General features: G+C 32.8%; 1 protein-coding gene across 6 annotated transcripts in view; it reads left to right on the top strand.

Annotated features, from left to right (window-relative positions):
• The window catches only part of LRBA (LPS responsive beige-like anchor protein), a 687,888-nt gene that overhangs the window by 200,571 nt on the left and 472,754 nt on the right, over positions 1-14,563 (top strand). For all 6 annotated transcript variants that reach the window (XM_057725704.1, XM_057725703.1, XM_057725702.1 and 3 more), the window contains one exon: positions 6,086-6,147. In XM_057725704.1, the coding sequence (XP_057581687.1) occupies positions 6,086-6,147 (62 nt within the window). The remainder of the gene's footprint in view (positions 1-6,085; positions 6,148-14,563) is intronic.

The following is a 14,563-nucleotide window of genomic DNA, read 5'->3' as shown; positions in this document are numbered from 1 at the left end:
CAAAATACAAATCTTCATTCCTGTAATAGAATTTTTTCAAGGAGAAACTAGAGGACTTTCATCAATGATAATGTCAAATTGATTTTTCATTCAAAAGTGTTTGGACTAGAAGTTTGCTAAATCTGGCTTGTCTGTATCCGTGTTTGATGGTTTAAGGATAAGACACATACTCTCCTAAAGCTGAAATATCATGGGAAAGCACAGTTATCTATACGCTAGCATCTTTAAATATCACCTTACAGCTTTAGTTATCATGACTTTTTGCTGGGTATCAGTCACTAGATGATCTCCTAAGGAATTTCTTAAAACTTCTGAAAAAGCCCCTCTTTTTATAGAAATAAGGATATAATGGTAATGAAAGTTATGGATAGGTTAATAGTTCAAGATATCTGTATCTGAGTGTTAATTATGGGATATCAGCACTTTATTTGACCCTTAAAATATCTATCTATAAGTAATAATCATTAGCTAAAATAATAATTTCATTATCATCCCTGCTGTAAATGTATATGGAGTTGGTGATGATTGTTATTTCCATATAGTCAAAGAGTAGTATTGAATTTATTTGAAAAAAGATCATGTTTTAGAAATATTGAGCTAAGTTTGGTGTGGAAATTTACTTCATCTGCTGAAGGATATAATTAGCCAACGACTATTTGACCTAATGAAGTAATAAAATTTAGAAGGACGTGAATTGATACATCGAAGGACTTCACCTAAATTTATACTTCACATATCAAACATTCTTTTGAAGTGGTGTGACAACTTATTAACGGTATTTTATTTTGTAACAGTAAAATGAATAGTAATTATAGCCTTTCAGTGTAGCAAGACATTTTTGCTGTTTAGTTGATCTTTGAATTTGTTAATAGATCCAGCAAAATAGGATCACCTTAGATACAGAAGTATTAAACTTGCAAATTCTAGATCCTTGAACAAAATTTAATTTAGAATCAATTTCTTATTGGTAAATTCTGATAACATGATAAAAAGGAAGATGATTCACTATTGCTCATCTATAAACTTGAGCAGTGACTACTCGGTGGGTTGTGTCCATAAAAATAGAAAACAAATCTGAGAGTTTTATATAACTTATAGATTTTAAGTTGTGAGGAATCCTTTGGGTACTGGTTTTATGCATTGTAAAACAGGAAAGTTTTGAGGGGAGGTGATCACAGCATAATTCTGTTCAAAAAGCATTGGACTGAAAGGCAGGAGACCAGCCCTTGTCAGTCACTAGCTGTGTGACCAGGTACTTGAAAATTTATTACTTTAAAATTTTTAAAATGATTTTTATTAATAATTTTTAGTGAACATTTACAATTTACAAAGGAGGAATTGTAATATCTGTGAACTTCTTATTGCCAGCTACCCAGACCATCTTTGTTTTGCCATGATTGTTATATTCACCTCCCTTTGTTTTGCTTTAGTGTTTAAATCAATACCAGGCAACATGTTTTTCACCCCTAAATAATTCATCATTCATATAAAAAATATATTTTCTTATATAATCATAATTGCTGCTATTATACCTAATAATGTTAATAATAATTCTATAATACTTAGCACATATTCATTTTTATTTAAAAGATTTTTTATATTGATTTTCTTCCAATTAAGAGCCTAACAAAATCAGTTTATTTTGATATGCCTCTTAAGTCATGTTAATGTCAAATAGTTTCCCCCTATTCTACCTCTGTTTTCATGTTATTGACTTGTTAAATAAATATGGTTGGTTATGTAGAATGTTAAATATTTTTACACTCTGTGGCTATTCTTCTTGGTGATGTTATTTAACAGTTTCTCCATTGCGTGTATTTTCTGATGGCTTGAAGTTTAATTTAAAATTTTAATTTGGTGTAATACTTCATGTTACATCATGCCTAAAGTCACATATTTTCTGATCGGCTCAATTTTAGTGATATTAACTCCCTTTTTCAAGTAGTTATAACCCTTTGTAAGAATTGATGTTTTATTACTTTTATTTTTTTAAATCAGTCTTCCAAAAACAGAGACGATTACTTTTAAAAAAAGTTTGTTCTGTCTGTTACCTTAAGTGATTGCATTGGACACTTTTTATAAATCTAAGGTTCATTATGAGATCTTCTTGATTTTCCTGTATCTTCAAACATTTTGTTAATTATCATTACTCATCAGTTATTTCTAGCTATACTAAGGACTAAAATAATAAGAAAACAAGAATACTGGAGTTGCCCTTAGAATCATGGTGCACTAGGAAAACAAATCATCACTCTTGGATCACCCTCAGTTTTCTTACTGTATTGCCCAAAGTATTGCACTGTATTTTAAGAAAATATAAATTTGTTTTCTCAATGGGATCAAAAACTGGCATTTGGGGAGGGAAAAAATATCTTAGCTATTACAATGGTTTTTGATCTTTTGATGGACCACAGTACATCTGTACAGTTTATCTTTAGCATTAAAATTTCATGGGGGCACAATTAAGAAAAAAGGTCTGAAGTGCTCCTTAGACTCCTCAAAAAAGGTTGAGAAATATTGGTATAAAAAAAGTCTGTGGATACCATCTTTGTAGTCTTATTTTTAGCTTTCACTGAATATAATTAAGAATTCAGAATTTTTTATTTTCTGCCCATGATGATGAGGTTAAAAAATTGACAGGAGAAGACATTGTATGATTACTAGACCATCTGTGGATGAATTTGAAAAGGCAAGGAGCAGTACTCATAATTTTTATCAATATTTTATCAAAACTTCATTAGTGCACAGTATATTTCTGTGACAAAAAGGAAATTGATTTTCACAGCATCAGGTCATTCAACAGGAAGGACTTCAGTTCTACAAAATTTATGCAATGTTTTGTGACAGGAACTTGAAACATCTCATTTTGCTCAAAAGGTGTGTGACAGTGTTCACCGTTTGTGATGACTGTGCACTGCAGTTTACTTGGTGCAGTTTTGAAGTAGTGGATAGATACTAAAGCACGTGTGCACGAAGACAATGGGAAGAAAAAGTTCATATAGAAATGAAAAAATTCAGTTGCTGAATCATTCTAAATGGTGTTTATAATATAAAGAAGAAAATATTTTGGAATTCGAGAAAAAAGAAATGGCTGTTTTCTCTACAACAAAATTTTGAGTAATCCAACTTTTCCAAAGTATTGCATTTGATGATGTTAGATCAAGAAGAAGGACCAGAATTAATGATAAAGTTGCACCTATTAGAAGTTTATTTGAAATTTAGAATCAATATTTATGAAATGAAATCATGTTTATAGAGTCATGAGGAACAGTTAATTATATCCAAATTATAGACACTTTCAAAACTTGGAAAACAGGGAAAAAATTTTAAGTTTATTATGCTTAAATTCTTACTGAAACTTATAATAATGTTTATACCATCCCTTTATCTGTTTGTAAATTATTTAAGGTGACTTAAGATAAATGAAACAAAAAACAGGGTTCTTATGTTCCAGATGGCAAATGGTCATGACTGTTTTTCATGGTATACTTAAGAGTTTATAGTATCTCAGTGTATTCAGATGTTGATAGCTTAGTATCTGGTAAGTCATTTAGTATTTCTGAGCTTAATAGTATGGGAAAAAAGTAGTAATAGAGGTGGGATGAATAGTCTCTGGTAAAGAAATTGAAGTGGTCTTTGGTCATGAAGCACCAGAAGAGTATAAAACTCTTGGATTTGGCATTCTCACTTTTTTTTTGAGGAGACTAAAATTCCATATTGTTGAAAAGTCAGCTAAACATAAAACCAAGCAAACCGAACCCAGGGGTCAGATTATGAGCCTAGTCAGATCTCTGAGCCTACAATACACTGTTCACTTTCTGCTAACTGGGGTAATGATAGGATTTGTGTGTATAAAATAAAAATTGATACTTCAGCAATAACTTACAACTTCTCTCCAAGTGTTGTTTTAAGGCCTCCCTTTGGATAATCCTTAGAGTCTGATGTAGATCTGAGACAGATTTACTGATTTGTAAGTCATTTTTTACTTTTTCTTCCATGCAACCAGTGTCATGAAAAAGTTTAGGTCATAAATAGAGAGATGTGATTAATCTGATATCAAGTCCCTCATTGGGATCATTTCCTGTATATTTATTCCCAAAGTTATATATTTGTGTTTGCAGTATTGATGCCCTTTAGGCAGGGAGCTTAGTATTAGAGGTCTAATATAAGCTCTTTTTTTGTCTTCTGAAGTCCTTTCTCATTTAAAGTCTAACATATCATGCACCCTCACCCCCACCCATGCTTTACAAAGCTATAAAACCTCACTCCAAAAAACACATGAATTCTTCTAATCAAACTATGAAATGTTATTTGACATCTTACCATCCTTGAACACTCAACCCACTGATCAGTGGTTGTATCAACTTCCTCTGGTTTTCCAATCTTTATTATTGAGAAATAAGAGTGAAATAAGTAATTTTTTGCAAGTGTATGAGTATTGAACTATCCCACAATATGCTGTAGAGAGACAAAGGAACATCTATAAATCTTTCTAACTTTGGATGGCCCAGGGCCCTTTTATTTGTTATTGTTCATTATCTGAGTGTATATTAAAGGCTGAGCCAGATCAGAGCCCAGATGCTTTGCCATAGAAGGAAAGGTGGTATGAATTTTGATTCCTCTAGAATTGAGCAATAAGGAATAATGACCTATTTATAGAAAAACCTGAGTTTACTTGCTGCAAGTAGTGGCTTTTGGAGTTGAAATCTATGGAACTTCCTGTAGTTGAGTTACATTTTATGAAAAGTGACAGGTTTTCCGACCAACAAAGGCCGCACCAGCAATAAGGGATGGAGTTTTGCTGTGCCCTTCCTTTCAGCCTTGGCATTAGCCTGAGGAGGTATGCTCATCTTAGCTCTACAGAAACTACAATTTAGTCTAGTTAATGGCCTGTTTGCTTAATGCAACATGTGGATGTTCTGTAGCTAATTTTCATGCCAGTGCTGACACTATTACCATCATTTCTATGTTACACATCTTTTTAGACATGGAGAAAAATGGTTCTGACTTTTCTAAAAAGTGAAGGGGGCAAACAGCCTGTTTACCTTGAATGCTATTTGTAAGGCTACAGAATGCCGCCATGTGCCATCAGCAGGTGTGAGGCATCATAACTAAAAGAGGAAAAGAGAAAGAAGATTAAGGAAAGGGAATCGGATGGGATAGGATGCCCATAAGAACTTTAATTCTGTGGAGTGTGTGAGGGCCATGAGGAATTATTTTAGCTGTTATACTTAGTTTAGTTTGAACTTAAACTTATGTTTGCTTAAAAAAATATAGAATAAGAAATTGTAATTTTTCTAATTATTACTAGTATAATTTAGTAATTTATTGCTTTTAATTATTGGCATTGCTTTTTTAAGATACTGGTCATAAAATGTTCTTTGAACAAGCTACTTTAGATCTTATTGTTAATCAGAACTAAAAAATTCTTTAGGTAGGTATTAGCTATATAACTTCCTTCCTGAGATATTTTTGGTGAACCCAAATGAAACATAAGAGAGGAAATATAAATGAATTTATTTATAAAAAATCAAGAATATATAGCAGACAACGGCTTGCGCTTCTGTTAAGGTTTAGAGTGAGGTCACAGGTCAAGGTACTAATAAGAGTGTTTGGGATGTCTGCTGCCATGAAACAAAATGGAAACTTGATTGATAGCTAGAGGGTTGAAGGGAAAGAGTGTGGTGGAGAAAGCAAAGGTCAGGGAGCCATTTCCCTTCTCTGCATGTATAACAATCAGCTCTCTCCAAAACAAAATTTAGATGATGATGGTCAATATGGCATATGTTGTGCACATTTCTATGAGTATTGTGAAATGTCATTATATATGAAGTTGTAATAAATGTTTTAGTAATTTGAAAGCTGAAATGAAATTGGATGCAAAAAATTGTGGTGGTTTTGATGCCAAGTTTAAAGTAATTACAGAATGTTTTGTTTACACATGTGATGACATATGTATAGGTTTGTTTCTTAGCAAGATGTTAAATTTTATTTAAAAAACCAATTTGGACAAAGTTGTATAAGAAATAAATCCGTTATTTGTTTTTTACTTTGTAATTTTTTAAAAAAATTCTCTTCAATATAGGTCTGGTTTGCATGAAGTCTAGTAGTTCAGTTGTGGAATTGGTTATGCTACTGTGTTCTCAGGTGAGTGACAAGAATAAATGTTGAATTAAAAGTAAACTCTCAAATTCATTTTACAAGAAAGTAAAAATTTATTAGAAATTTTTGCTATAATAGAGTTTTGAGTTTTAAAATAATTTCACTTGTATTGCAAAAGGGTTACTTCGTGTGTTTGGTACTAACAGATTATTTTGAAGTGAGTGCTGAGAGAAATCAGATAGATGAATGAGAAATAGAGGTTTTTTGAGCCACGTTTAAAAATGTCCAGATCAGATGATCTCGAGATGGCTAAATTTCTTTGCTTCGTATATTAAGGTTATAGAAACAGATTTATTTCTGTACCTTGTGGAGTGCCACTCTGACTCCCATGGGAATAATAGGTTTCCTTCCCTTTTGTGCAGAGGTTATAAAATGAGTGATAAATAATTTTGAATTCTTGTCACTGCTAATTATTTTTGACATACCCAGTAGATTTGGGAAAACATCAACAAAAATATGGCAGCTATCATAATAAGATGTGAATAAATTCCTAAAAGCAAAATTACTTTCATTGTTCAGAAACCTTATACCTCATGTGGTAACCTTTAATGATTTTTTAAAGACTTATGTAAAAATCATGTACCCTGTGATATTTTCTTTTTCTGTTTAGCAGTTAAACAATGAATGTTTTTATTGAGAGTTTTCTTTGTAGTCTTTTAAAAATGATATCTTGCTGGTAGTAAATTCCCCTACTTAAAACTTTAAAATAGCCTTTTTTAATACGAAGAGTATTGGTCTAGAGGTCAAGGGTTCTGACCCATTTCAAAACCTTTGACCTTCATTTACAACTCTTCTGGTTTACTTGCCTGACGAATAAGGATAATGCAAATTTAATGTTTCTTTGCATCGATTTATTCATTTTCATGCCTATATTGCCAAATTTATTTAGACTGTGCTGATGGACATTTCATGAATACAAATTAAAGAATCATAGAAGGTGTGAAAAATCAATACTATGCATTGCCAATAAAATGCAATAAGAACAATTACTTCTACAGATTACATCTAATGGATTTTTATAATGAACTTGTGAAGAGTAGTTATGTTTGTAGTGGGCTTATTATTCTCAGATTTAGTGAGAATCATGTTTTTAATTTATCTACTTTAGAAAACTCCATTTCTTTAAAAACTGGTGATAAAATTTCCCATTTAGTAATCTGATTTGAAATAATTGGTTGTTTATTTCTTGAATGGAAATTACCATAAGCCATTCTTATACTGACATGAAATTACCCTTACTTTAAGAAGCATTTGCTTTCTGTTTTATATGTATCCTCACAGGATTATGAATTTGTTGTTTATAGTGATATAATTGTTTCATAGGTAAGGTTTGGTAATGAAGTTTCACTTTCTAGGTTAGAAAAATTGAATATATGCTTGAAACATGAGAGCTATTTCAAATATAGTATATTATACAGTTGAATGTTAGAAGCTGAAAAGATAAAAATGACATGTTTTAATACACCTATTTGTCATATATGTCACAGTGCTGTTTAATACTGTTTCAATCAAATGGGAATATGAAGATCACTTAGAGTAAGTTACAAAAGTCAGGTCATCTCAAAGCTTTGTTTCAATAAAACACATTATTGGTGTATTTGAAGTTCTTAACATTTTTTATGGGTTCTTCAAAAGTTCCATGGCATCTCTATAAGATGTAGCACAGTGTGAAAAATGACGTGAAAAATGAAGCCAGAATTAGCTCCAGATGTATACAGATTGTTCTGGGGTGATAATTACATTTTTCACTTTGAATTTTCCTAATTCAAAGAGGTCAGATTGGCAATCACAAAAGTGATTTATTTTGTTAAGAAGTGAACTGTCTTTTTCTACATGAAAGCTTAAGAGAGATGAAATTGAATTTGAAGTCGACATTTTGCAGATATTGGGTGGGGATGGCTTGAGTTTGATTGATAATTTGTTTTAGTCTGAGATAGGGTGGGAAGTGAAAAGCTAACATCTTGCTAAAATTTTAATCAAATTTTTTAAGAAGAGATGGAGTGGATTGAGTGCCAAAGATCGAAAGATCAGGTCAAAAATTCCTTTTTAATCACATAAATAATGGGATATGCTTATGAACTTAACATCTGCAAATTTGATTTAAAACTTTACAAATTAGTTGATGTTAATTTCATGACAATCAGCCATGTTCTGATATTTTTCTTGAATCCGTTCAAAACTTATTTTCTTTTTGTATTCTTCTTAGCAAGGTGTTTAAATCTGATGTATTTTATTACAGAAGAGCATTTAGAGCCTAAATTTAAGAAATGAGGAAATGATCACATTTGGTTTGCTGTCATTAAGACCAAATAGATCACTATATATTTTGTTAAAGCTTCAACTAGGATTATATTTTTCAATATCCACTCTTAATAGATTGATTAGATACTATTTCATATTTTATCCCATTTAAATTTTAACATTTTGAAGACAAAATTATATGTAGAGTTGAAATCTTTCTTAAAATATTTAGCATATTATTTTTGAGTAAAGTTTTATATATACTTATGGTTTATTAAATTAGGTTTATTCATATATTGAATCCCATGTAAAATAACTGATGAACTATTTAAGCTCCAAAGCCTGATTTAAGTCTTCTTGACTTCTTTAAAATAAGACTGTATACATTCTTTAGGAAACTGTATACTCACTGATGCACAGGAAATAATTAACAAGTTCTTAATTACATTTCAGATTCAGTTTTTCAGAAGCATGTAACTTATTTTTGCCCAATAATTGTTGTATATGTGTATAAACCTTGTAGAAATCTATATGAATTTAAAGAAAATATTAAATATTTCAAGTAATATCACTCCAGCATTGTGTAAAATGTTTGTATCCTGCTCATGTGACATTAATATCATTTTTGAAAGAATTGACATTGTATTCAAGGCCACTTTATAAAAGCGTTGTGTTGCTCATCCTAATTCAGTCTGACATACATTCCAATAACACTACCTCCCTTCTTGGGTTTAAAGCTAAATTTATGACTGTGCATTGTGAAGTGCATCATTTAAAAATGGTTTCAACCCAAAACATCTAATAAATAAATAATGTGTATGGCTACTCAGTAGTAGACTTTGTAGACTAGAAATCATTCCATCGGATACTCAACAGTCCACTATCGGAGAGGGCTGTCAGATAAATCTTATGGTAGCTGCATTCATGTCCTGTAAATCACATATTATTGTCTGAGCCTTCTGCCAGGTCATCTATTCTTTTCCCATTTATCAGAAATGCATAGAGTATATAGAAAAACTAGAATTACCATGTAGTCTGGCCTGGCATCCTGTCTGAGTAATTAATTAGCAGCAAAAGTTAATTTAAAAATAGTGTTAAGTCTGATTTTTCTTTAATACATTTTTCATCGAAATATGTAGATTGTTGCTATTTTGGGAAATATTTCCTTTGCATGAAGGTAATGAAAGATTTGGTCATTTTTGTTTCTATATCTCTGAATTAATAATTTAAAATTATAATGTTCATAATACCAGTTATCACCATTTGTATAATTCTTTAATGTCTGTTTTGTGTTTGTTATTGCCATTTGAATTTTTTCCTGAATCTTCATAATAAAATGTTCCTCTTTTCCATCATTCTCCTATAATTTCTTTTCTCTAATTCTAGTTTTCTTCTCCCTTTTGAGTTTATTCCTTCTAAACATATCAATGTTATTGCTCTTGACTTTTTATTTGATGAAGTTTTCCTTTTTACAGTTGTGATGAGTATTTTGGGTAAAGTAGATAATTAAAAAAACAAAGCAAACATTAACCAAAAAAAACGAGGGGTGGGGGAATGCAAACCAGCTCTATACCGTGGCACAGTCATCTTTCACTATTAGGCCTTTCTTATAGTTCGGACCTCATTTCTTATCACTTTGTTTTTATATCTGTTCTCAAGCTGTGTGATTTGAAGGTTACCCAAATGTGCCATCGTAATTTTGTCTTGGCAGAGGCTTTTTCTTTCCCTATAATTTCCCTCCTTCAAATTTGGCGCGTCTGATTGTTGGCTTCTTCTCATTCCTCCGAAGTCAGCTTCATTGTCCTCTCCTTAGGTCTTCATATCTGTAGTTCGTATCCTTTTTGCGTGTCTTCATTTTAGCCCTCATCATACCACAAATTTTAACTATACATGTGTTAGTTTGCCACTTTTGTATTGCCAGTCTCCCCCTCTGTACTCTTGGTCCTATGAAGGTCACAATTATTTCTCTTTCATATACCTAGTATACTAGGTAAACCTTGAAGTGCGCCTAGTACCAGTACAGTCCCCGGCACGTGATGGCTGCTCAGTGAATATTTATGGAATAAATAAATAGGAGGTTCTGGAAAAAAAAATTCAGCTCGAAGCTAAATTGCAATCTCTTCTGAAAAGCTTTCTTTGACTGCTCTCTTCCCCACAACTCTAAACCTAGGTGAGGTACACATCCTAAGCACTCACTGATCCAGCTTACAGTCATTTCCTTCTTTATTTAAATTGCCTGTGAATTTTATTTCTTTTCCATTAGACTTTAAGTTTCTCAAGGACAAGCACTGTGTTTTGTTTTCTGTTGTATCTCCAACATTCGGCATAATTACTATTCAACCAAATATTTATATAATTGTACAAGTAATAAGTGAATGGTAACATTGATCATAAACACTGTATTTGAGCTTTTACCTTTTGGTCCTTTTTATAATGAAATATCCTCATTCTTTGTGTGTTATTAAGTGTGTGTTAAATGTTCATTTTTATCATCAGCTATTTTGTCATTGCCAAATATTGTAGTCATGTTCATTTATAAATAAGTCTTACTTTTTTCATTTTCTTTTGGCTTAGATTTATTTGTTTAAAAAAATCAACATTGACACATAATTAATATACAACATATGTGTAATATTTTACAGTATTATATACAGCAGTATATATACAGTATCTTGTGTGCAGTTTAATGCATTTTGATGTATACACAACCATGTAACACCCATTTCAATCCAGAAAGTTACCTGTGCTTCTGTAATCAGTCCCTATCCGTATCACCTCAAATTGCTACTGATTTGATTTCTTTTACTGTGCATGTGTTTTACTTATTGTAGAACTTAATATAAATGGAGATTTATTTCATTTAATTGTGCTTAGCTCCTCAGAGTGTGCTGTATTTAGGATACACTTCAACCTTTTAAACTAAGACTCACTAATATTAAGAAAATGGTGTGGTTTTTAAAAAGAAATAATTGAGTCAGTAAAACAAAGGGTTATCTTTTTGCTAACCACAAAATAAGAATTTTGAGTTTAAGTTGCTCATTGAAAATATAAATGTCTTCTTAACTTCCTTATGCATTTTTTTTCAACCTATAAGGAAATCTTATGGTATGGAGCTTGCTTGCTTGCTTGCTTGCTTGCTTGCTTGCTTGCTTTCATTGGCTATGTTGGGTCTTCATTGCTGCACATGGGCTTTCTCTAGTTGTGGTGAGTGGGGGCTACTCTTTGTTGTGGTGCATGGACTCCTCACTGTGGTGGCCTCTCTTGTTGCGGAGCACAGGCTCTAGAAGTGTGGGCTTCAGTAGTTGTGGCACACGGGCTCAATAGTTGTGGTGCATGGGCTTAGTTGCTCCGAGGCATGTGGTATCTTCTCCCGGCAGAGATAGAACCTGTGTCCCCTGCATTGGCAGGCGGATTCCCAACCACTGCACCACCTAGGAAGTCCTGGTATGGGGCTTTTATGCGGCAGTATAGTGAGGCCATAAGCTATACTTCTAAAAAAAAACTTCTAAGTTTTTGTTTTCACTGTCTGTCAGGCTCAGTTCAAATGCTGTCTTGTATACAGAGCTTTGTCTCAATTTATCTGCCCTGAGTCCTCCTTGATGTGCCTGCTTGTGGTATTTCTTTTTTTACTTAGTAGACGTGTACTGAATGGTTTTAAGACAAGTACCCCCTTTTAATCTAGTAAGAGAGACAAATAATTGTAATACAACATAGAAAATTTGTGAGACTTGAAGAGAAACAGAAACAAATCATAGGAGCAGGGAGTGGAATTAGGAATGGAGCATTAAAAATCTATTTATTAATCCCTATTTAATCTAAATCTTATTTCTGTTCATGAGTAGATCGTTTCAGGCTCCTTTGCCTTTCAGTCAAAAATTTTTTCTGGGTTCCATCTATGTTGTTTTATAATTTCATCGGAATCAATAGATATTAAAGTTCTTAAAGCATTTTCTCTACTCTTTCCTATACCAGTAATTTTCCTTGGTTGGATTTGTGGTAGCCAGGTATTTGTTTGATCAGTTCTTAATATCCAAAATTTCCAGAACAGCAAATCCTTGTGTGTACTTTGTGATGATAATGGATGTTCTGTGAGAAAAGCACACAGTGGTTAATAAGCTTGGAAAATGTTCATTTAAATTTAATTAGGATCTTTGCTAGAGGGCTCCTCAAGGCCTTTAATCAATACATGTATGTCTGTGTGTTTCTGTGTGGGTGTAAAATGTATCTATAATGAAATGTATTGTTGAATCTCCTATGAGAATAATATTAGCATATTTGATCACAAAATCCTTTTTATGGTCATAGTGTGTATGGATAATTTTTGTAAAATATTTTATATGAAAAGCGTCAGCATTGAGACAGTGAATAATTTAGTAAATGCCTTTTTGTATTCTGCTTCTGGATTTCTCTACTTCTCCAGTCACAGTGATTACAGAAAATCAGTAGATTTGCAAAAGTACCACTTTTTTTTTCATGAAACACTGTGATTATTTTTACTTCATTCAGAAGAATTGTCTCAGTTACTACTTCGCTCTCCTTTGTAGGTAATTTGGCCTTAATTTGCATGTTGTTTCTGAAGGGATAGATGTTCAGAACTGATTGTAGTAAGATTTGGTATTCTTTCTAGAACAACTTAAGTTTATCAGGAGTGTGTTTTGTGTGTGTTGTGTGTGTGTGTGTGTGTATGTATTTTTATACACATATATATGTATTTTTACAATAATTATGTAGAACTAATCCCAAGCTTAAGGATAAATTCAAATAGTTTGACATCAGTTGATTATATAGCTATTTTCTGTGTTGGCTGAGTGTATCACAGTACGTTTTTAGTCAATATTATGGCAATTTATGCTCTGTAATCATGTTTAAGTGTGTAGCATGAGGTCTAGAAACCAAGGTCAGAATATATTTTATATTAATGGGATGTTACATACATTATTATTGACCATTTGTAGACTTGAACTTTGCTGTGTACTTAAAGAGGTGCAAGAGGTCCAAATAAAATGAAATTAATTTGTATGTGAATGTCTTAGGATACAGTGTCTGGTGAAAGAAATTTTCAGTATTTGTCAAATAGATGAGTAAAATTTTAGCAATAAAATTTTACTGATTTTTAATAGAATAAAAAATTAGCAATAGTTTATAGTTACACAGCTAAATTATAGAGTGGCTTATAGCTCTTCTTATATCATCCATTTATCCATTCAAACAATTAGGATTTGAGATAGCTTGCAATCAAGACCTAGATATAATAAAAATTTGAAGTCATTATTAAAGAGGTTAATAGGGTTAAAGAATTAAGAGTCAGGAAATGACTCTGATGCCTAAGTCCAGGGGTTTTCACTGAAGTTTGTAGTGTTTTTATGTTTTTATTTTAATAAATTTTATTTATTTATTGGCTGCCTTGGGTCTTCGTTGCTGCACATGGGCTTTCTGTAGTTGCGGTGCGCGAGGGCTACTCTTCATTGCGGTGCTCAAGCTCCTCGTTGTGGTGGCTTCTCTTGTTGCAGAGCATGGGCTCTAGGTGCAAGGGCTTCAGTAGTTGCGGTGCATGGGCTCAGTAGTTGTGGCTGTGGGCTGTAGAGCTCAGGCTCAGTAGTTGTGGCGCACAGGCTTAGTTGCTCCTTGGCATGTGGGATCTTCTCGGCCTAGGGATTGAACCTCTGTCCTCTATGTTAGCAGGTGGATTCTTAACCACTGCACCACCAGGGAAGCCCCAAATCCTATTAACTCTTAATCATATTCAGTTCTTTGTTTAGATGCCCTCAATATTGGAAATTTATAGGCATAAGAGCTATTTTGATACTTGTCCTGCTATATTATGTTTTGTTTCTTTTAATAGATTGAAAACTCCTTGTAGTCAGGAAATCATTTCTTTTTTTTTTTTTTAATAAATTTATTTATTTATTTTATTGGCTGTGTTGGGTCTTTTTTGCTGTGCACGGGCTTTCTTTTAGTTGCGGTGAGTGGGGGCTACTCTGTTGTGGCGTGTGGGCACCTCATTGCCATGGCTTCTCTTCTTGTGGAGCATGAGCTCCAGGCACATGGGCTTCAGTAGTTGCAGCACATGGCCTCAGTAGTTGTGACTCACAGGCCTACTTGCTCCGCGGCATGTGGGATCTTCCTGGAGCAGGGATCGAACCCATGTCGCCTGCATTGG

The sequence above is a fragment of the Hippopotamus amphibius genome, chromosome 3, assembly GCF_030028045.1.
Source record: "Hippopotamus amphibius kiboko isolate mHipAmp2 chromosome 3, mHipAmp2.hap2, whole genome shotgun sequence".
In the NCBI taxonomy this organism is placed as follows: Eukaryota; Metazoa; Chordata; class Mammalia; order Artiodactyla; family Hippopotamidae; genus Hippopotamus; species Hippopotamus amphibius.
Note: the sequence above shows the minus strand (reverse complement) of the source record. Positions and strands in the feature narration are given on the sequence as shown.